Source organism: Pteropus medius, unplaced genomic scaffold (assembly GCF_902729225.1).
Source record: "Pteropus medius unplaced genomic scaffold, Ma_sr-lr_union100, whole genome shotgun sequence".
NCBI lineage: Eukaryota > Metazoa > Chordata > Mammalia > Chiroptera > Pteropodidae > Pteropus > Pteropus medius.
Window position 1 is genome coordinate 10,842,364 of NW_024347791.1, and position 25,449 is coordinate 10,867,812.

Sequence of the window (25,449 nt, forward strand, 5' to 3'; positions counted from 1 at the left end):
CAGTCCAAGGTCAAAGACCTGAGAACTGGAGGCCACTGGTATAAATCCCAGAGTACAAAGGCCCAAGAACCAGGAGCTGCAGTGTCTAAGAGCAGGAAAAGATGGACATCCAGCTCAAAAGGAGCAAACCGACCCTTGCTCTGCTGTTTTATTATTTGGGCTCACAAATGGTTGGATGAGGCCCACCTACTTTGGTAAGGGCCATCTTTTTTACTTAGTCTTCTGATTCCAGTGCTAGTCTCTTCCAGCAATACCATCCTGGATACCCAGAAATAATGTTTTACCAATTATTTGAGTGTTCTTTAGCCTGTCAACACATAACCATCACAGTACCTCTTTCCCAAGATTTTAAAACTGAGCACTTACTAGTGCAAAATAAGAGATACCAGATTAATAATGCAGTGAAATCATTTGATTCTTTTTCTTCCTTTCAACTGTCATCTTTAGAATGGAATTCCTGTTTGCTTGCACTTCATACCACCACATAACATTGGGGGTGGACAGGTACTGATGTGGCAGCATAGGAGAGAGAGTAATGCCGAATAACTGGTGACCTATATGGCCAGTCAGGTTTTATAAGTCCATTTAGATCATAAATTATACTGAAAATACTTTTAAATTGATAACATCTTCAATTTTGACTTTCATCCCAAAATATTCTACAAATTACTTACAGAACATGACCATAGCTAATTATGGTAAAATATTTTATTATAGGAAGTAAAGAGAATGTTGGTGAAATTGAGGGACATCAGCCAGTCCTAATAACAGTGTTGTCTTGAATGGAGTTAGTCCTAAATTGTGTTAATTTCTGAAAATTCAGTGCTATTAAATGTTAAAGATGCCCCTGCTTGAAACCTTCCCTGGAACTACTTACTATGTTTAATAAATTGGATTAAATGAATATGGTATTGCACTTTTCATCAAATGATTCCTTTATACTAATGATTTATAGTGCCATATTTCAAGTTCCAGCCTCACTGCACCATTGCCTCTGGATATACCACCAGCAGTTTAGCTCAAACAAGTGTAATTTGAATGAGTATAGCTGCCCTGCCATCTGTTCCCTGATTTTTTTGGTAGTTTTATGGCTTTAGTATATTCACAGTTGTACAACCATTGTCACAATCAATTTTAGTCATCGCCCAAAAAAGAAACCCTGTACCATTTACCTACCTATCATGGCCTAATCCTTCCACCACCCCACCCACTCCCTGGCTCCAAGAAACCACTAAACCACTTTCTATCTCTATAGATTTGCTACTCTGAACATTTCATATAAATAGAACCATATGTGGTCTTTTGTGACTTCGCTTAGCATAAATGTTTCAAGGTTCATCTATGCTGTAGCATGTATCAGGGCTGCTTCCTTTTTTATGGCCAAATATTATTCCACTGTATGGATATAGTACATTTTTCACCTATCATTTGGTGGATATTTGAGTGGCTTCTACCATTTGGCTATTATAAATAATATGAATATTCATGTATAAGTTTTTGTGTACACGTTTTTATTTCTCTTGGGTATATACCTAGGAGTAGAATAGTAAATATATTTAACTTTTTGAAAAACTGCCAAACTTTTTCAAAATGTCTGTACCATTTTACATTCCTAGCAGCAGTATTTAAGGATTCTAATTTCTCCACATTCTCACCAATACTTGTTACCATCTGACTTTTTGATTTTGGCATCAGAATGGGCATGAAGTGATATCTCATTATGGTTTTTATTTGCCCTGTTTCTTTTAAAACTGCCATAAGCCATCCTTATTGCCCAGAAAGCTTGAATCGCAGCAATCCTTTTCACTATTATTGCCACTTATAAGTTCAAGCAACTGTCATCTCTTACTTGAGCTACTGCACCAGCCCTAGCTATAACTGGCCTGCTTGTTTCCAGCTTATTCCTATGACTCAGCCAACATGGTTGCTTTAAACATCAGTTGTAATCATCATACTATAAATTTTAAAAACCAGAGAAGTTTTCTGAGAAGCTTACTGTGTACAAACCTGGCCAATATTACCTTAATGAAGAAATCCGTTAACACCAGTCTATTTATGAGGAAACGAGACAAATCAAAAATGAGGTACATTCTACAAACTGATCAGTACCCCTCAAAACTGTCAAGCTCATGAAAAACAAAGAAACTCCCAGAGCAAAGAAGACAAAGGAGACATGACAACTTGGTATGATGTGGGATCCTGGACTGGCTCCTGGAACAGAATAAGGACATTGATGGAAAATCTGGTGAATGAAGTCTGGAGTAGTTAATAAAACCAATGGTGGTTTCTTAGTTTTAACAAATGTACCATGGTAATGTAAGATAACATAAAGGGAGGCAAAGGGTGAGAGATTATACAAGAACTCTATATTCATAACTTTTCTATAAATCTAAAATTACTCCAAAATGAAAAATGTGTTTTTAAAAAGTTAATCTCCAGAGACTCCTGTCTAGATGAGGTCCATATTTCTAATTAGTAGTTGAGGCCTTTCACAGTCACAACATCCACCTCAGTCCCATGTTCAACTCTCCCCTTGAAGCTACCTTCCAACACTGAGCTGACATTTCCAGAACACACTAGACCCTTTAAGATCTGGGTGCCCTTGAACTTGCTGTTTGCTGCGATTGGAGTGTCTGTTCCTGTGCCCAAAGGAAAACGTTCTCTAAGCTTTCCCTAACTTAGACAAGCAGAGTTCATTACTTTGTGTTCTATTTGTTTTTATACCTCTCATCTCGATAACTTTTTTTTTGTTTTTGTTTTTTTCAAATTTAAAAAACAATAGTCAGAAAATAAAGTTCTTATATGTCTCCCCAGAGACGCTGCTATGGATTGCTAAATAGCTTTCCAGAACTTTATATAGATGAACTGTCCATAGGACCTCAATATACTGTTCGGCAACATGCATTTACCTTTTGATATGTTTTGGCTATGAACTACCCATTGTGCCAAATGTTCCCTAATTTATTTAATCAGTCCTCTAATTAATCTTCCCCACTCAGGAGCAGTCCTTAAATGAAGAACCTGTAGTTTAAAAATCTGTCTTGTTATTTCTCGATGCCTAACATAGTGTAACGTGAGTAAATTAGTCCATCCAGCCTGGTTTGAGAAGCCACAGGCCGACAGGAGAGGTAATGAAGGCGTGAACTGTAACAGGTGAAGTGGCAAAAGGCAGGAGGCAAGGAGTTCAGAATATATTCGACGGGGTTCTGTAGGACACAGTGATGATGCCAGGAGCTAAACAGACTAAGAATCAAGGATGAGTCAAAATGTGAGGAGGCAACAAATTCACTTCAATATAAATTTAAGTAGGTGATGGATCCTTTAGTAAAGATGTCCAGAAGGTGGTGGAATAGTAGGACCAGGTAGAGATTTGAGAGACAACCTGCTTAAAATATTTAGAGATATAACAATCCCTTATCTGCAATTTCAAAATCTAAAATGGTTTGAAATCAAAATGTTTTTTTCCTAAATTTGGGGCAAAACTCATTTGGCAACATCCTGATAATTATGAGGCTACTTATAGTTTTCATCCCACTTACTGTAAATATTCATATGCTTCACTGTAGACATAATAATATGTTTGATTAGAAGATAGTACCTTTCTGGGGAGGGTATTACATAACAAACAGTAGCTATACGCTATGACTGTTCTAAAATCCAAAACTTCTGAATTCTGAAGCACATCTGGCCCCAACAGTTTCAAGTAAGGGATTTTGTTCCTAAATCAAAGGATAACACAGAGTGAGAAAACCACAGAACCAGTGAGAGAACCTGGGGTGAACTACACACTTAGGAAACAGCAGTGAGTGACTGACTGAGTCCGGAGAACCCCAAAGGCATCTGAAGGCCTAGTAAGCACTAAGTAAGTGTTTATTCACTGAAAGACTACCATGAAAGGCAAAGAAGGAGAGGTTCAAAGAGTAATCAATAACGCTGAAAGCTCAAAGGACAACTGAAGATAAAACACTGACATTACTAACATATATCACATATTTCTAAAACAGATTAGGCTACAAAAATGAAAAAGGAAACATCAAAAAAGATGACGACTATAAACACACTCAATAGGAAATATAATTAGGCATTAAATTTAGCTTCATGTGTTCCCGGGAATTAGGAAAAGAAGGAACAATAGGCTACAGAATTTTAATAACCTTAAATTCATTAGGAAAATGGAATTTTTCCTAATATTAAATTCTAAAAGCAATATCACAGAGTCTAATGTGAAGGATGACGAACTACCAAATGGTTCTCTTCGGTAGTAATTTTATAGATGTTCTTTGAACAATCATTTTAATTTTCATCTGACAAAGACAAAATTAAAATAACTCTGGACATATCTCTTCATAGGGTGAGTTAAATGCTTTGAGTGATATACTATTACTATTACTAAATTTATCAAATTTTGAGATGTCGATTTAGTATGTATTGTCACTCAACAAACATTCTGTGTCAAATCCTGGGCAAATTATTAGGGATACATACGAACAAAGTCCCTGTCCTCTAAAATATCAATATATGATAGTTTGGCATAATCTCTAAAGATGTCTTGACTTGGATTTATTTAATATTTAATTGGTCTAAAGTTTCAAAGAAATCTACCATGATTAAGAGAAACCAAATTCTGTAGGTTCTATTTAGTGAAACTTCAATTTGGTTCCCTTATTTAATTCGCAATGGAATTTAATTCTGAGCTGTTGCTGAAAGAAAATTAATAATCCTGGTACCACAGGTTGTTTTTCCTGAAAAGGTGATGCTAAATCTAGAATGCTAATAAAGCATATGTTTTAAGTTAATTTCTAATTGCAGTGTTAGAAATTTGCAAATTTGTTTGAGGTAAGCCACTTATGTTCTTTATGACCCCATATGACCTACAGCATAGGGTTTTGAGATGGCTAATTAAGACCAGAGGTGTAGACTATGAACAGTTTATAGTGTAATATATTCACCTTGACTGCAAGGATTAAATTTGTCATTAGCATGCCATTGTTTTTTCTTTATATATTATAAAATGTCAGAAGCAGGGCACTACGTTCTATAGTATTTCCTCATATATTTTTTTAAAGATTTGGACTGAAATATAGAGGCTTTCATATATGAAAAAATATTTTTCAACATGATTATTTCTGTAGGTAAAGAATTATCTCTGTGGATTCTATATAATGTAGTATTTATGACAACTGAGAAAATTTTCAAAGTTCTCAAAAAACAGTGAGTGTCATAAATTGGAAGAAAGAAAAATATGTGAGCAGTATAATAGTTTAGGGTAATGCCATAGATGACACCGTAATTTAATTAGTCCCCCTTTTTAAAAGTCTATTTTTCACAGGAATTTGAAATATTATCCAAGAAAGTAAGCCAATTATTTTGGCCATTATATTTAATAATAACAGGTTTAAAGTGATTTCATTAAAAGATCTTGGTATCATATCACCCTGAATCTTGAAGATAATGAGCATAGAGATATTTTTCTACCGAATAATTATTAATTAAAGAGATAGATAATTTAATATTATTTTACCTTAGTTTTCACTTAGGAAATAAATATTTAGATCTTAATAATTCAACTCTACTTAATACGCAATGATCATTTAAAGCCAAACTGCATCAAATAAACAGCATAATGCTATAGAAAATCAGAAACAATGCCACATTTTCACTTAAACTTTAAAATTTTCTTTAGCTTTTGAAAAGCTTTAAGTATTATGAAAACATTGAGCTTGATGAGAAAAAAACATTTCTTTTTAAGAGATGCATCTATTCTTTTAAGTGATCAGGATCCCATTGAGTCAATTATTTCTTCCATATGGCTCAAAAATGTTATGCCTTAGTTGATCATGTATTTGACCTTTTATGAGATGCAGACAGTGGATCAGGGGCTGCGTCATTTTGGAAACTCTTCAAAAATGACTAAATGCTTTCCAGATGAACATACTGTGGACCAAGGAGGAGCTAGGAATTAGAAATTATTGCCTCCAAATCAAGGATATTTGTAGACTTCTTTTTCTTTTGGAACCTGTTGACCTAGAGGAATTGACCTGCTCGACAATTTTCTTTACTCTCAGCAGTATGATTAAGTCATGAGAACAACTAAGGATAACATATATTTATTTATTTATACTCCACTTGTTTCAAAAAAAATTTTTAAGACAGCTGTAAAGCCTTCTATCCCGTTCCCTGTTTTCTTATCATAAATTCATACAATGTGACTTTTCCAAATGTAAACTTGAGTCATCAGTGGAGATAGAATGAGACAGTCAATTGATTACTGTCATTTGTCACAGGAAAATTAATCTGCTAAAACTGGCAATAATATCTTGCTTTATTCCTTCTTAAGGAAAACTTTCAAATAACATTTCAAGATGAATAAAACATGTTCTATGTTGCTTTTCTTTCTTTATCTTCTATTTTATAACCTAAACCTATTCGAGGTACAAATTTAAGAACATATTTTAAGCAATAGAGGGAAAATACATTTTTAGTACATCAGAACTCAAAAACTAAACCTAAGATAATGTACACAAAAATAATGCTCCCTGTTTATTCTGTGATTCAAGGTTGATTCTTTCAGTACTTATTTAAAGGAAAAATAGGCCAAAAAAAAAGGCCAAAGAAATATCTGTAAATTTTGTCTACAATAATTGGTAAATGATACCAGTTACATATACATCTATGATTCCCTAATCAAAGCTGGAAAAAATTGTAAGGCACCATATGCCTCCAGGTATGACTCCCTAAACCGTCTGGAATACATGACATTTGGCTTCTACGATCTAGAAAATAGGATCTAGAGATAAGTCATTTGATAAATTACCTCATTGTAAATGAGGTTAGGAAACTGCAGGGATTCAGGGAAATACGACACATAAAGACAGCTATTTGCAACAGAACACTCAGACATTTATCTAAAGTACGTTTCAGAAATGAATGATTTGGATTGATGCATTTGAACTTTAAAATTTTTTATGAGTTAAAATCATTAACTCAATGACATTTAGAAACAGTCATACTGCCTTCTGTGTTCTCAACAGATTCTAAATTCAGCTACATGTGCCTTGTGATCACAAGATCTGGTTACAAATAGCAATAATTGTTGCAAAGCAAATTACATGGTGGTACAGGAAAACATTCCCCCTTCCAGCAGAGGGGGAGGGTAGATTACCTCACTCATACAGACTGCAGGTTATATAATGGAGATTACAGACTTTCAGATGAAACGGAATGTATGCTAAAATAGAAAAACAATTTCATAAAAAATAAAAAGACAGATTGCTTTGTTTAGGGAAAAACTTCTAAAGTACTGATGAGATACTTTAGATACAAATATTTAAGTGTTTATAGGCTATGAAAATTATTACTAAGAAATGAATGTATTCATTTCCATAATATTTATAAAAATGCAGGCATGCAAATAGTTTTATTCATATAGGCCTCGGATGTTATTACAACATATTACAATATACATCACACAATAATATTGTATAAAAACACTGTACATTTATGCAATATTGTATATGATATCTTATATTTACATATTGCTATGTAATTGTAATGGTATACTACAATTATAAACAATAGGTTATAACCCGAAAATGGGTAATTTCTATTTGGCTGGATTTAGTATGCATATGTATTACTGTTAGTTTTAACACATATATTTTACTAAGTAGCCAGAGCATACAAAATTTCAACTACTTCAGTATACATTTTCATATAAATAACCCTTAGGATGTTGCAACACACACAGGTGATTATTGCAACAGAGATTCCAAGAAGTAGGCCAAGGAACCATTTTATTTTGTCTACAGCAGTTTATTCCCTTAACTGTTTCTCAATCTTTTAATAACTTCTTTTGATAAATATTAAAATTTCATGGCGGAAGCTTCCCTGACAGTATTATAAAATGCTTTCCTCCAAGAAACCTGCAACCCCTCGAAGAATCACTGATAATGAGAAGACCTTGAGTGTACTATCAGACTTTTTTAGAATTTCTTGCTTGTCAGCCTATACAGTATTCTGCTAACTCCATGATCGTAGGAATAGGGTGGTGGAAACTCAAAGACATGGATGAGGGGAGAAATAAACCATCTGAACCATGTGAATAAAAGTTCCTATTTAAAAGTTAAATGAAAAAGTCTTCACAATAGAGGTTTGTTCCTGAATAGTTAGCCCTCAAGTAAACAGGGTTTATTTTTCAATAGGATTTGTTCTAACTAAATCAGCCAAGTTCGATCACTCTGGCCTATCTGTAAGTATATGAAGTTATTATCCTCAAAACAGAGAAACAGACATTCTGCGATTCCTGAACACATGACTTAGTTAAAGTGGAAACCATGAGAAACAAGATGAATACGAAGGACCCATGCTAGGTAGCCACAAGATGATAGAGTACAATAGCTAAGGAGCAACATTAGGACAAAAATGATCTCTGAACAAAAAAGTCATCAGAGACTTTTGGCAATACTATTAGTCCTCTTCACCCAGCTGCAATCAGTGTCTCGTGAACTCAGGTGCTACGTGAAGAATATGGTTAAACTTTGAGAGAAAAATGATAGACACTTAAAATTGAAAAAAAAAACCTAGGTATACTGTGTTTCTTCTTTTGAACTAAGTAAATTACATGAAGTAGATTACATCCTCCAAATTACTTAACAGTAATGACAACAGATATCATTTTTGAAGGCTTCTTATGAACTATGTTTGCCCTTTATTTTATTTAACATATCAACCCCTCCTTTCTCAGATGAGAAAAATCAAAGCTGGGAGGTATTACCTAATTTGGCTAAGGCTGCATAGCTACTAGATAATAGTCAAAACCACCTCTATTTGACTTCAAAATGTGATCTCTATTGTTACATATCTTTCATCCTTCGACAAAGGTTTAAACAGCTATTTTAATGTCATCACTGCTGGAATCTTTCCAATTAAAGCAAAACAAAAGATATGGGAGGGTTTTTGTTTTTTCTCTTTGGGGTGAGAGAAATATAGAGGAAGAACATTAAAACCCTGCCGATGGAGAAATGTATCAAAAGTAATTTTGAAATTTAGCAGAAAAGATGAGTAAGGAGAAAATATTTAATTCAGGGCTTTCCAGTATTAGTTTTCTTTTTTTTTTTCCTCAAAGAAAATTAAGATTGAGCATGGAAATGAATAGGAAGCTCTATTCTATAAATAAATAAATAAATAAATACAAACAGTGGATAGTCAAACAAAATCTATGTTTAACCTCACTCGGAATTAAATATATGTAAGTTAAAATAAAAAAATAAGATATTTTAAAGATTTTCACCTACAGAGGGTCATAATTAAAAATTTTATAATGCCTGGTATCGACGATGTTGAGAAAATAGAAAATCTCATCTAGTTTTTAGGAAGATAGTTGGTTCAACGTTCGGAGGTCTATTTGGCAATGGCTATCAAAATGTAAAATACACATTTAGTAGTACCCCCCTTATCCATGGGGAATATGTTTCAAGAACCCCAGTGGATGTCTAAAACCATGGTTAATACTGAGCCCTATATATACTATGTTTTTTTCCTATCCACACAGACCTATGATAAAGTTTAATTTTTAAATTAGGCACAATCAGAGATTAACAATAACTAATAATTAAATAGAACAATTATAACAATATATTGTCATAAGTTATTTGAATGTGCTCTCTCTTATTCTCAAAATTTCTTAATGTACTGTACTCACCCTTCCTCTTGTGATGATGTAAGATGATACAAAGCCTATAAGATGAGATGAAGTGAGGTGAATGATGCAGGCATTGTGACATACATTAGGCTACTATTAACCCTCTGATGATATGTCAGGAGGATTATCTGCTTTGGATGATCCTGTATCATCAAGCCATGAGGATTGATCGTGAGTAACTGAAATCATAGAAAGCAAAACCACAGGTAAGGAGGAGACTACCGTAATTTTTGACTCCACCATTCCATCTCTATAACTTATCTGACAGGTATGCTTACTCACAAGTACCCAAAGATGTACATGCTAAGATGCTCACTGCAGCATTGTTGGTAAAAGCAACAAATGAAAATACCCTAAATTTGTATCAATGGAAGGACATATCAATATAATCACATACCATCCAGTTAACAAACAAACAAAAAAAATAGTAGCTAACAAGGAGAACTCTACAAGTATAATTTTAGGTGAAAATAAAGCAATTTGAAGGAGAATTTATATACTATGATCTTATCCATACAAAGATAGAAAGGCAAAGACTGACAAAGAGATACAGAGATAGAAGCAATGTATATAGAACTTCTCTGAATGAGTATACAAACTTTAAAGCAGTTTCACCTGGGAAGTGAGAGTTAGAATTTTGGGAGGTAGAACATAGAATATAGGGATAATGAAGCAAAGGGCTGAGACATTTATTTCTATTCTATATTTTTTGTAACTTTTTTTCTTTTTACCATGATTCCATCTTATTTTTATAATAAAAACACTAGCTTCAAAAAAAATCGTTGAGCGTTCATATATGTTGTACTAACACCACAAAATTCATCTGGTCTAGTTTATCTTTCTCCGAAACAGAAAAGCACTAGACCTCAGTCAAGAGACCTGAGATCTAATTCCAGCTTTATTACATGGAGTACCTCCCTGAATGATCCTGTAGCTTTCTTCCAGTTCTAACAAGTCATGATTTTAAATATTTCATGAGTCATTTTCCAAATCAGTGGTTAGCTAAAAATGGCAAAAAGGTGAACATTGACCCGTTGGTAGTTGCTGCCTGGAACACTATACTGAAAAGGGTACTGACGGAAAGTGAGCGACTGATACTCATGCAGCTTGTGTCACAGTAAAGAAGGGTGTTGTTGTTCACTCCCATCAGATTAAGCCCACTTTGGCCTACCTTGGTCATCTCATGGTTACAGAAAAGTTATTTGTCAATGGAGAATTTTAACATGTAAAGGAAGTTTGTAATTGGTCCACTTGTTATTGGTCCTCTTGTTCCCGTATGTTTTCTCGTATCACTGCAGTATTTCCTCTTACTAAAACCATATTCTACCCACTTTCCAAAATACAGGTCCTATTTATCTACATCAATCATTGTTAGGTAAAATGTCCTCCACCTAGCAGTCCTCAAAGCAGCCTTTTCTAGCTTCTTAAAATATATACAAACCAGGAAAAGATTAAAATTCACAATACCATCACTAACTACTAGAATCTGGAAGGAACCTTAATCAAATATAAGGCAGAAGCAGCTGGATTGAGAAAAATCTACAATGGCTCCATTTCATTGTACGACAGGTCTCAGCTCTGAAGAAAATGCACATGCTCTTCAATTGTGTGACCAATACAAAGTAGTTCAGGTGGCTGTCTTAATTCAGAGGTAGGTTAAACAGTTGGTCTCATATATTCAGAGAGCAGACAGGAAATGAGAAAATATAAGGGGAATGTAAGAAAACATGTTATGTGCTAGCAGACCAAAGTAGACGAAGAGGGAATTTAAGTGCAGTAATACTGAGAACTTACAGATGAGAATCCCAGGAGCAGAGAGAGAGATACTAAAATAGAAGTTCTAAGTTCCAGTCATTTTCCTTGGGTGTATCACTTTACCAAAACTACAATCTGCCACTTTTTGGTAGACCTATGCAGACCCCATTCTCTACATTTTAGAAATGCAGCCCAAATCACCAAGACATCTAAATGGTGTTCTTGTCTTTCTCACATCTTGCTGAAAAGACAAGTTTCATTTCAATATATCTGGGTATCATTTGTCAATCTAGATCCTTTAACTTCTCTTTTTGGATTAATTTTGGCCTGTCAAAAATGTCTAACACTACCCTTTTTTCTCTAAAGGCAATAATTTGGCAACTTCATTTCCACCATTGCATGCAAGTTGCACAATTTCATAAATTTACATTTCATACAACAGTGATTCACAGAGAATGAGAAGTTTGGAAACCTTAGTAGGTTGTACTTGAAACAAGAACTTCACTTCCATTACTTCCACGTTTCCTTCTTCAATTTAAGATTTTTCTGGTGCTGGCCAAGATTGCAAAAACAACTGTACCAGGTGTGACAGTGACTCAGAAGATATTAATGTGTTATTGTTAAGCCATAACTTCTTTTATTTAAATGCTAATCAATTGTCCTAGCAAACACTCTAGTGGCAGAATCAATTTCAGTAATGATGATGATGGCTGCAATATGATCAAATGAAGTCTCCACCATTTGCTAGAAAAGGAATGGAAATGATAGGCAGCTTATTAATCATTTATCCTAAAGATGAATGTGTTCAGTTGCTGACAGGGGGCTGTAGGTGAATGCTGCCAAAATGAGAAATGTCAATTGTCAGGCCTCATGCATAATAATGGTGGAGCTATTTTTAAGTATCTTTGAAGATTAAAATTGTGCTTTTTCCCTACAGTCCCATCACATATGCTTGGCAATTTTGTTCTGAGAATTCATTTTCACTCTGCTCAGATGTCTATGCTTTAGTAAACATATACCCCACTCAAAGGCTAGCATAAGATATTTGAAAAGTTATTAAGAAATCTATAGCCCACATATTGGGAATGAACTCTAAAAGAAAAAAGAGGCAAACCAGGAAAGTTATTGAAAATGAATAAATTTTAAGCTAATTTTCTCCCATGAGATGTTTTATCAACAAGGATGATACATGTTTTTAATTTCTCAGGTCCCAGAAGAAACATAGTCTATAAATCATATAACATTTTCTGATAGAGATAACAGAATTCAATAAAAGACTTAAAAATTATTTGTTCACCAAGTTAGGTGAACAATGTAACCAAGAGTAGTTGTCCCAAATGACCTCGAAAATCTGCCCCAGCTTAGTTATCCCCCATTTGTTTGATCCTCCAGTGGAAAATAAAGTTTCCTGTATAGAGGAAAAGTCTCTTTTGTAAACTGCAGTGTCTTACTCATTGAAAGAGTTGCACTTACTTTTCCAAAAATAATTTAATGTATTACAGAAATTTATCTATTTTAAAAAATGATAATTTGTCCTTATAGAGTCACAACTGACACTACATTCCACTTTTGAGGAATCGAAAGAAAAGGTTAGATTTAAGGTGAGAAAATGTATTATTTTTGCAAGAGATACTTCTCCCACATTTACCAAGCTGCTGAATATTTTGTTCCATAAACTATATTTTGGTAACTTTTATGTACCATACACACTCATAGTTGTATAAATATTAAGTATACCTGTTTACTGCACATAATACAAACTTCAAATTGATGGGAAAATTTTTTTCCTTGACATAACTACTATATGTAGCACAGGAACGCTGTACCAAATTACTACAAAATAATGTTATCAAATTACTTGCTGTTAAAAAGGATACTTAGTTTTTACCACGTTTGACAATGGCAGCTTCTTAAACTGTCATCAGCAAACTGTGACTGGAATGTGCTAGAAACCTGGATAAGCAAGAATTTTGACATTTGATACTTCAAACTCCATGTATGCTTTCTTGTATACACCCCCCCCAACACACACATAAATTGGAGCTAATATTCTCTAAATAAAAAGATGTAAGACCAAAAATTTACATGAATTTTTACAAAAATGCCTGTTTTAAATTTATGAGACATTAATCCTTTCAAATGTTCTTCCAGACTACCCTGTCTTTATGACTTTATAGTTTAAGAGCCCAACTAATTAGATTCCTATATCTGGATTTCCAGTTATGAAATTATGTTAAGGCACCGTGCTTTTCATAAATTGAATGATGACTGTATCACTGTATTACTATTATTGCTATTTTTGACATTACATAAATTATCATTTTTAGCAAAGCATTTCAAACATTGTGCTATTAACACATTAGTAAATTATGTTCTTGAAAAATGTATGGACTTCTGCTTCCTCAAATTATGTCTAATTAGAACATAATTTCTGAAAGTCCAAAATTAGAAAATTAAATAAAACCAATCTTTTTTTTTTTTTTTTTGGCTCGCAGAGTCAAGATGTTTAAAGGATGTTCTTTCAGTAACTGTAAGTATTAATCTGAATGGCTTTGAGTCTGCTAAAAACTATGCTTATGTCTACCTCTTCCGTTAGACACACAGTTCCTCCAGGGAAACTACGGTGCCATCAATTTTTTGAAGTCATAACCTTTCACAGGGTCTGACCCACTAACATAGGCATGCAGGTGTTAGTGGTCTGTTAGAAGCATGGGCATGTGTGCATGTTCAGAATTCACCGCTTAAACTAAGTAACTCATTATATTATTGTAAATAAATTAAGTGCATTCTAGAGTGCATTGGATAATAACGAACTAAATTTTAGACAAAGAGGACAGGTTTCCTGTCACAGGCCCAGAACCAAAACAGAGAAGTCTGGAAATCTCATGAGGAACATCTAAAAGAGAGAAGTTTGAAATAAAATCATTAATTATATACCACTAACTTCAGGGAAATCAGAATTCTTTTATGGATCCATTACTCAACATGCTTAATGGAGAACAAAATGCACTATTTCCAAAATTAATGAGAGAGATGATTAAGAGTGGACCCCATCTTTTTGTTATTCCTACATATTACCACAGATTATGAAATGTAGAAAAATGCTTTCCAATTAGATCTCAATGCTAACATCCATAATACTTTACATCAAGTTTATTTAACTCACAGAATATTCCCAGTATGTGACTGTTCATTATGGTAATAAGATACCAGTTTGTGGGTAGCTTTTATAAAAGCCAGTGATATGTGTGTGATATGCACATTATAAATTACTGTAGAACCAGAAGATACAGATAAGCAAGAAATGTCACTTAAAATCCCACTGTTGATGACCAGTTAATATTTTCGTAATATTCAAGTATTCCATGCAAGTATATTTATATACTATACATATAATCCTATAATTAGCCTTTCCCTCCATTTATCAATATATCGTGAATCATTTTCTTGCCAATTAAAATGTTATCTGAATAGTTTGTCAGTATTCCATTGCACGTATGCAACAATTTCTTTAGTCTTATTAGTGGACAGTTCCAGGTTTCCAGGTTTTTATTATAAACAATACTGTGACCATTTAAAAGAAATACACATCTTTGTGCACTTATCCAATCCTTCAGAAATATTCCCATTATACTATATCAAAGGGTACGAACCTTTTTAAGGCTTTTGATACATATTGTTCACCTGTCCTCAAGAACATTTGTACTGATTTAAACTCTCATAAATTGTTATCTGAAGATGTTCCTTTCCTATATCCTTGAAAATGTATATTATTCTTTTTAATCTATATAAGCAAGTGAACAGCATCCTATTCTTTTAATCAGCATTACTTCTTTACTGATTTAACATTTATTTATATTTATTGGCCATTTTAACTTATTGTACCTGTATAAGACCTTGATCAATATTATCTATTAGTTGTGTCTTTTCTTTATGGATTTAAGAATTCTCTTTGTGAAGGGTATTAAATTTGTCACGGGTGTTGTACTTTATCAGTTTGCTTACCTTTTAACTGTTTATGGTATTTTTTGCCACATCAAACTTTAAGGACTAGAAAAACAAGCAAGCACTTTCCTCTGCATTGCTATATGCAGAACTGGAGGTAACAAGAAGATCCTTGTTTTTATCCTGTCTATAATGGGAAGGAATCTAGAACTTGTCCACTAGGCATGATGCCAGCTGTTTTAGTAAAATAGGTGGAGAAAAATAAAGAAAAACCATTTCCCTTGCATGTAAAAACTAAATCTCAAAAACAAATTAGGAGTCAATTTTTTAAATTTTATCGAGTGCTTTTTATATCCAAAGAACGATTGACATGGTTTTTCTCTTTTGATACATTAACACTAAATATAATAAACCCTTGTCATAGCGGATTATTCTCTTACTCATAGCCCATAAAGTACTATACAGAAGTATAAAATAGTAATTAAAAGTACAGAGTGGGAAGTCAGACTACTGAAGTCTAAATCTTGGCTCTGCTATTTACTAGTTATGTAATGTAGGACCAGCACTCTAATGTCCCTACACCTTCTAGAGAATAGAAACAGTAATGGTATACTTGCCTCACAAGGTTATGGTGAAGATGAAATAGGATAACATGCATGGTACCTGGCACGTAATAAGAACCAACAGTATTATTCTCATTAATATACTATTAAATTTGATATTCATTTGACTTATGAATGTATCATATATACCTCTAAGTGAAATCAGTTCCTTGTTTTGGCAATCTATGATAATTTGATATCTGGGTTATGTCGGCTTTAAAAAAATATTTGGAAAGCTTTCCTTTTGTCTCTATATTCTGGAATAATTAATATTTTATAAAAATAGTATTTTTATTAACTGCTATTTATAATGAGCAAAGTAACTTATAAAATTTTGAGGCAGGGGAAAAATAAGCAGATGGTGTAATGGAAGGAGTCAGAGTACTAGACAGGAGAGGAGCTGTCCTGCTAGCCCCATCTCTGCCATGGCCACATGGATCTTAAGTACTCAACATGAGGATGCTAAACTAACATGTAACACATCTCTCCCACCTCTCTAATGCTTCTACCTGAGCAGGTGTCAGACATGTACAACTAACTGGTGCCTACTTACTTTAATTACGGCTATTCCAAGGGAGAACAAATCTCACAGTATACTTCCTTTTTTAATTACCACTACCACACCAACATTTTACCTTAAATGAACATCAAGTGTAATAAAATAGCAGAAAAGATTACACAGAGATAATACTGATACTTTCTCCCGTAACGGCCAGGATTTAAGAGTTGACTATAGATATGAAAACCTCAAGTTTTCAGGAGTTATTGGTCAACTGTCCAGATCCACCAAAATTTTAATTTTCATCCCTGGGTTCACTTTCATAACACATTAAACTCTCAGCTGGCTGTTCAGAGGATTTCTTCATATAGCAAAAAGTAGTATGACAAATACAGAATGAACAAAAGTAGCTAAGTTCTATCTCCAAAGAAAATGCCATAATTTATCCAGATATGGGAAAACAAACCCTTGGGAAATTTCTACTCCTTAGACAAATGTAGACCCTTCATTTAAATTATACCATATTCAATTTAAAAATACACAAATAACTGATACAGTTAAGGTAACAATGACTGTTAGTCACTACTTATTATGTGACAGGGATATAGAACTTATTATGTGACAGGGATATAGAACTTCATGTTTATTTCATCACTTAAAACTCCCATCACCTTATAAGGTAGGTATTTCTGCACCTTGCTTTCAACATGAGAAAACTGAAGCTCAAAAAGGTCAAGTCACTTTGCCACAGAATTATCATTTAAATTTCAAAGCACACATTTAATATCGCAGTCAAATGAGTGACTGAAATTAAATTTAGCCATGCAATTAAATGCGGAACTATTTTCTTTCAAACTCTAATACTTACCATGTACAGCACTGACAATGGAAAGCTGCTTTTTGAATAGACAATTTCAAAGAATAACAACCACTTTAAAAAATACATTAAACTGAAAAACAGAGCCTAAAAAAAGTTACTTCTAAGGTTAAGTATCGAATTTGCCATCAAATTAAGTACTAATATTACTTCATTGCATTATTTGTAGAGGAGTCATAGACAATTTCTAGATTAGACATATTGATTTCAACCCAGATTTATTGAATTTTTTAAAAAAATAAAAACACTTTTATTAAACACTTCTACTGAACATGTTTAGGTAAAATACCTTGTTGAGTTAATAAATCCAAACATCAATGACCTAGTAATAAACACAGAAAAATAACTTGAATCTATTTTCATGGTCCATGTACACTGAAATGCAAAACAAACATAATAGACAATTTATATGACTATTTGAGCTTCACAGAAAATATTAGGAAGTTGACACACAGGCATAAACCACCTTAAAAATGTCACCCTATATGATTACAAACAGATTATTTACAGCAAGACTTTAATTATATTTTCAAAAATTATAAATATTTTAGATCTAACTTTATTCTAAATATACATTCAACAATTTTATCTTATTTTACCTAAGGACTTTGAAAATGTATAAGATAGTTTGATATTACTTAGAGCTGATTTTTCATACTTAGGGCATCGTAAATTTGAAAGGAATACTTCAATTGAAGCAATTTTAAAGGTAAAGGTTATGTTGCAGTAAAATGAAATCAGGAAGATTTACTTAAGACTGGAAAAATTCCCCTTAATAGCAATCTTTAAAAAAATTATATATCATTTATATGTGTATATATATTCCAATTTTTTCATTTCAAACAAAGACTATCATCTAGGTGAGATGTTTAGAGTAGATATGCAATGTTTTCCTAGAAAAAGAACCTTTTGTATCAAATCTCAAAGTAAAAACATATTTTAATTCACTTTTTTTCAATATTTAGGTCACATCTCAAACTAACCTAATAGATCTTAGTTTCACCAGGTAAAACTGCTAACGTAAAAGCTCTTAAAATTCTTTATTTTTATTCAAAAACTATGAAATAATTAAGTTTTAGGCTTACTTTTTATTGTATCTATGAATATAATTTCAACTATGAAATTCAGTTCAGTCCTCTGTATAAGTCAGAGGACAGAGAAGCATGCTACAAATCCTCTGTATTTCTCTTTCAACTGCCTACCTGTGAAAAGGAAAAATATAAACATTTAAAATAAAGGTCTTGAATTGGCCTAAATATACTTACTTTTAGAAACTTACATTTAAAGTAAATGTGTCTCCAAAGTGACCCTGTTTTTCCCCAACACCTCCCAGTTTACCTTAGAAAAAACAGGGTATTCCAAAACAGGAGGGAATTTGACAGTAGGACACACTAACATAGCTTATGCTGAATGGCTGGTCCCATATAATCTTGCATAGACTTTATGTACAGTAAAATGCTCCCAGATGATGAGCATAAGATGATGAATAGAGAGAGATATCTCTGAAGACAAATCAGGACATTGAAAAGTAAAAGGTTGAAACTGAAATTTTTATAGCACGTTCCCTTGAAATGATCCATATTTTTCTTTTCAGAAGAGAAACTTTATAAGATATATTCATAATTTTGCCTTTTCTAGGAAGACAATGATGGTGCCAAAAGATTTCTTACATTAAAATAAAGTGTGTAAGGGAAAAGACCCCTTAAAATATATATACATATATATATATATATCAACCATGCCTTGATCAAATTTATTCTTCAATGTAGGGTAGGGGCTTTCCAACTCTAAAAGTAAAAATCCAGAGTTTTAATTTTATCTGAAAGGAATCGAAGCATGGGTGAGCTTAAACTGAATCACTGAATTGGTCATTTTATCCTATTTTAAAGGTGAATAGATAAACTGAAAGATAGCCACTTTCAGCTTGGAAGATACAGATTCAAGGTCTGTTCTTGGCTGTTCCAGAAACTGTACTTGCAGTGTTTATAGGTTCAACAAAACCCTAGAAAGCTCTTCCAAAATGAACGTTTTCAACCTATTGAACAGAATTTGTGCCCATCTCTGATGTTCATTTCAGCAGCATCTGTCTCTGTGAAGCACATCGAAATCACTCAAACATCATATTGCTGATTTGATAGAATGATTTATTTTCCCATTACAGGAAAGTCATGACTGACTTGTTCTGAGGTATGTTTTTGAGCTATGAAGGACATCTATTAGAAAGCTCCACACTTGAAGGTTTCTCTTTGGGTGATAACATTTATGGCTGGACAGTCTCTGCAGGTACCAGATTCCCTGTTGTATCCAACTGCATACATTTACACGTGCATGCAGACACGGGACACTCTGCATGGTCCCTAAAAAATAGGTCAAGTGACAGTTAAAAATATAAATCATACATACATATATATGTACTACATTTATTTATCTGTAGCTTATCTATGTCTATAATGCAATTTTTCAAAATGGTATTTGGAAAAATACAGGAATTAAAACCCCAAAACGAAAAGCATTAAATTAGAAATGACTGCCAAGATGAACCTGGGGAGAAAGTTACTGAAAAACAAATAGCTTTAGTTTCTAAATATATAACAAGATATCTCATTTACAGTTTTAAAGTGACAAGGATGTGCTCAGAGTTTAAATTAAAGCCAATGTGACAAACCGGGTGTAAAAGCTATAGCAATAAGGATTACAGGGCCGCTGGCACTATTCAAAGTAAACAGTAAACATGGTCTTGAGAGTCTCCATTGCACGAGGGGCTTGCTTTCTACATAACAAGTTTATTTAGAAGATAACTGATGCAAGTAGTTTGATATGCACTCTATCATTTAACTTATAGTTCAATTACATATTACATATGATAGGATATTCAGTTAGTTGTAAGAAAGTATAAACATATCCTTTCCCCAAGTAAAGAATGCTATTCAAATACTTAACCCATACATCATATTTAAACTATTTATTATATGTTTTAATTTTATCATTTAAGATTACAGAGGATACCTAATAATGGAAATGTTGACACCACCTTTGTTAACTCAGGTGACGGTAAAGAAGAATTTCATCCTTTGGCTGCATAAACCTGAATTATTTAAAAGGCCATCTGTTTCATCTCCTCTAACTCCAAGCCTATTAAAGAAAAAATGTGCTAACTACCTTTGAAAGGGTCTCATTCCTTTCAAAAATAATTAGTCTAAACTTACTAAGTAATCGGGATATTCATGTATTTAATTGGGATACAGTCAATATGTGTAATTATTCAAACTAAGAATCTGAATCAATAGCAAAGTAAAAAAATTATCTAAAATACAGTAGATAAAAACCAAATTGAAAATGACAATTAACAAGTATGATTTTACCAAATAAAAATTATAATCATTTATCATTAAAATGTAAGGTAAATAGCAAATAGAAATTTAATAATAACAGTGAACCTTTACTGAGAACTTACTATGTGTAGGCACTATTCTAAGCATTTATTATATAAACTCACTTAACAACAGAAAGTTTTCCTTGATGTTTTTTTTTTTGAGAGGGGGAAAGGAGGAGGTAGGAAATGGAAGCCATTGTTAACAAAACCGAATAATAGTAATAATGTGCCAAAACAATACTTTTGTATTTTAGAATACATAAAACATTATTTCCTAGCATATATCTATAAAATGATCACTGATTACAGCATTGCCAATTTGGAAATGTTTAGTCAATTATGGGCCAATAAATTTAATAGTACAATTTTCTGTTTTAATTTCATTCCTTTATTCATTTTGATAAATATTTCCTACTTTATCACAGGCAAATAGAACAAATCAGATGGGAATTTAGTAGGCAGCATTAAACAAATCACCACAAACGGCAATTTTCAAATATAAATTGTAATAGCTTTAATAAAGGAAAAGCATACTTTATTAAGAAAGCATAATGAAAGAAACTAGTTTTGACTGGGATGAAAATAGATAAGACCTCACTAAGTAAGTGATACTTAAACAGAATCTTGAAGACAGGAGCTTCTAGGCAAAGGTTTCAGAGAAGAACATTCTAGGCAGCAGTGACTGCATTAAAAAGAAAAAAAAAAAGTAGACGAAGAAGAAAAAAGAAGGAATGTGCTCATTACCTGAACCAACTAAGCATATGTCCAGCATGCCCACCGTGCCTGCAATTGTGACACCATGTAAACCAGTTGTTAAACTGAGCCAATTTTTTGTCCTTGCTCAAATCTACTTTTTCATCTGATTTGGATCCTCCTATGGGTTAAAGAAAATGATCTTCATTAACTACATCAAAAGAATATTTTAATCAAAGATTCTTAAAAGGTATTTCTAAAATTATGTCAAAATACAAATCATATATTATACTGAAATAGTAATTTTAATTCTAGGATCTAGTTTAGATTTAAAAAAATACCAAATAAAAAGAGTTTCCTTATAGTTTTGATAGCCAATAAAAAATTGAAAAATATAAAGTATCAAACCCACCAAGAAGCTATCTGAATTAACAGCTTTAGAGAAATAATCAGTAGTTTAAAAATCTTCCCACAAAAAGAATACCAAGTCCAGTTTACAAGTGAGTTCTACCGAACATTGAAAGAACAGGTAATTTGCATCTATACAAACTCTTTCAAAGAACAGGAAAAGAGGGGAAATTTCCCAAAGCACTTCATGACGCTGGCATAACTCTGCTAACAAAACCAGACAAAGATAATATGAGGAAGGAAGACTGCAGGCCAATCTCACTCCTGAAGAGACACATAAAAATCCTAGGTAAAACATTAGCAAACAGTATGATTTAGCAATTCTACTTCTAGGTAAACACACTGGAGGAACTTTATACACGCTAAAATAGATATAAGCAGAAATGTTAATAGCAGCATTGTTCATAATAGTAAAAAATCTGGAAACAACCCAAGTGTCCATCAATAGCAGAGTGAAAAAACTGCTATAATCATAAATGGAATAATAGTAATGAAAAATGAATAAACTACAGCTATATTCATCAGCATAACTGAAACTAAAAAAAAAAAAAAAAGATAAAACTCCAATGTTAACCAAAAAAGGCAAATCAAAGGATATATTCCGCATGATTCATTTGTATAGAATTTGAAACAGACAAAACTAAACATGTGATAAAACTATACAGAGATGCTAGAGACTGAATAACACACAATTTAGGACAGTTGTCCTCTGGGGAGGAAGAAAGAGGTGTGACCAGGCAGAAAGAAATGATCAAAGGCACTAGAATAGACAACGTTATCTCAAGCAGGATAGGGGACTCACTGGATGTCTGATTTACTGCAGTACATGAAAATACATTCCTATCTGTGTTATAGGTCATAAATACTGAAGAAAAATGTGTTATTACACATGCACGGTCATACATGTACATCTCGATGCATATATTTACGTAACATTTAGTGCTCAAAAAATGCTCATTCTATTCATTTTGGTCACCTTAACATGTTTTCTTGTTCTAAAACAACAAATGAAATTAAAATATTTTAAGATTGTATATAATTAGAGACAAAAAAGTAAGTAAAAATGTTAAGTTTAATTAAGCAATGTGTACCTATTACGACATGATGTCATGTGCAAAATTTCCCCTGGACCATTGTTGGTCACTCTTTAATAACCCCAGGGATAGTCTTGAACAGTTTTTTAAAATACCCACCTGTAATGATATGAAGGTGGAAAGGATATGTAAGTGGTTCAAGAATTTAAGATGTAAATACACTAAAATTCTTCCTAAAAATTTCATGAAAACAATTAACAATGAAAAAGGGGAAAAAAGTGAAAAGAAAATATATACCTTTTAAAGATAAATTTTTATACTTTTGTGTTAATGATTTTCACTTTGTTTTTGTAAATTCTAATATACACAGAACACAGACTGAATCCAGAAAAGAATAATCCTTCTGTTTCTCTGATGAGAGTTGAAAATATTAAGGTCTACCTTGCTGCTGCATGAAAAACTTTTTATTTTTTAAATTTTTTTAAGAGAAGTAAACGTTTTCTTTCACACACACACAAAAAGCTGGCTATGCTGTGAAAAGGCTTTTTAAAATCAAGTAGCTTTAAATCTTAAAAGATTTATAATGAATTATGAAGATAAATGCTACAGAACAGTTGAGGGAAAGACTTTCATTTAGGCATTTAATAATAACAATAGAAGAGTGAGAAAGAAACCAGTACAATCTAACTTTAAAAATCATACCTAGAAGTTAAGCTCTATAAGGGCAGGGATTTTTGTCTGTTTTGCTCACTATAACATTTCTGGCAATGAGAACATAGGTACTATTTATAAATATAACAAGTAGTTATAAATATTTATAAATATAGTTGACCCCTGAACACAGGGGTTAGGAGCGCCGACCCTTGTGCAGTCTAAAATCCAAGTATAACTTTTTACTCTCCAAATCTTAACTACAAGTCTTCCTCAGTATCCACTGGAGACTGGTTCTAGGACTCCTGTGGATAGTAGGTGCTCAAGTTGCCTATATAAAATGGCACAGAACAATCCACGGATTCCCAACTGCATATAGAAAATGCTGCTTAAATACTATTTTGATCTGTGGTTGGTTGAATTTGCAGATGCGAAACCTGGGGATGCGGAAGACCAACTGTATATTTAATGAAAAAAATCTGAGAATAAGTGAACCCATGCAGATCGAACCATGTTGTTTCAGGGTCAACCATAATTATAAACATCTGTAATCATAAACTCTACTGAAAGTTTCAACAGAGTCCCAATCTTCAAAGCACAATTGAGTGTAAAAATATGCAACTCTGAGGTAAATAAGCTTATGGAAATCCTGGACATTTGGATCATGAAATGTGATAAATGAATGCAATCTCTAATAGCAGGAGGGTTTGTACACCTGAATCTTTAAACTCCCATGAGCCGGCATTTGATTTCTAATGGGTCCTGTTTTATTTTGGAACTCAGATTCTTCTCATTTTACATACCAAAAAAGTATATGTTTATTATTTGTAAGTAGCTCAGAGATGCCTTTAAAGATCATAGTCAGGCTCCCCTATTTTTCTTACACTATTTCCTATTAGTCCACTTCCTATGCCCTTGTCACAATGATGCACATGCTAGTTCCCATACACTCTCTGAGCATACCCACCAATTTACCCTAGTTCATGCTGTTTACTCTTTGTCTATGACCTGGAAAAGCACCCCTAAAATCTTCACATATTTAAATCTATCAAACTTTAAAGGACTAGCTTAAATGGCATTTTCTTTCTGAAGTCTTCTGGATATCCTTCATCTGGAAGTAATGTTTCCTCTTTCAAAATTCCTAACACTTTCTTCACATAATATCCCTTATTAATGTATTTAATAAGGGAGCTAAATGTATTTCAGAATTCAAAATGTGTTGGAATTTTAGAAAAATAATGAGCAAATATCATAAAACACCTCCAGGAAAGTCTGAAGCATCACCCTGTCATCACACATAAGTATTTCTGCAGTGAAACATATGAATATTCACAAATAAATAAGAGAAATAAAAACCTTAATAGTCTCATGTCAATTCTGAACAGGTTTTTGTTTGGTCAAATGAGATTATAAATTTATTTTTTAAAAAGTTTGGATTTTCATATCGTTTTAGAGATTTTGGAATGACAAATAAGGGAGTCTGGACCAGTATTTATTTTCACTGTACACTCTAAGCTCCATGAGAATCTTTGATTCATCCAGTGCATGAGCCTTCTCTTAGTGTATTAAACAAGTACGCAAATATATATTTATATAAAGAAATTATTTCTGAAGCAAATTAGAAAAATATTTCTCAGGCAAATGTTAATATTTGATAAACCTGAGTGTTTGATATATATTAAATTAATAGTCTCCATAACAGAGAGCTTGAGATGTTTTAAGATTTAATTTTCTTCAAATTCTAGAGAATTGTTTTTATCTTTTCTTAACCTATTTCAAAACAGGGAAGAATGAAAAGCTATTATCTAGCAAAAAGGAACAATACTCGGGCCATTAGAGCTTCCTGGGGCTTAGGGTCCAAAAGATGTATAAATTTAACTATTATAATGTATCTCAACTCAGTTCACAAAGA

At 32.9% G+C, this 25,449-nt stretch overlaps 1 protein-coding gene across 4 annotated transcripts in view; it reads right to left on the reverse strand.

Annotated features, from left to right (window-relative positions):
* Positions 1-17,579: 17,579 nt before the first annotated feature.
* MIOS (meiosis regulator for oocyte development) overlaps positions 17,580-25,449 on the reverse strand; it is a 34,731-nt gene continuing 26,861 nt past the window's right edge. For 3 of the 4 annotated variants that reach the window (XM_039878011.1, XM_039878012.1, XM_039878013.1), the window contains 2 exons: positions 21,496-21,625; positions 17,580-19,735 (listed from right to left, as the gene is read on the reverse strand). In XM_039878011.1, the coding sequence (XP_039733945.1) occupies positions 19,639-19,735; positions 21,496-21,625 (227 nt within the window). In that variant the 3' untranslated portion in view covers positions 17,580-19,638. Of the gene's footprint in view, positions 19,736-19,908; positions 20,511-21,495; positions 21,626-25,449 lie in introns of those variants that run through there. The other variant, XM_039878014.1, reaches the window with a different exon arrangement.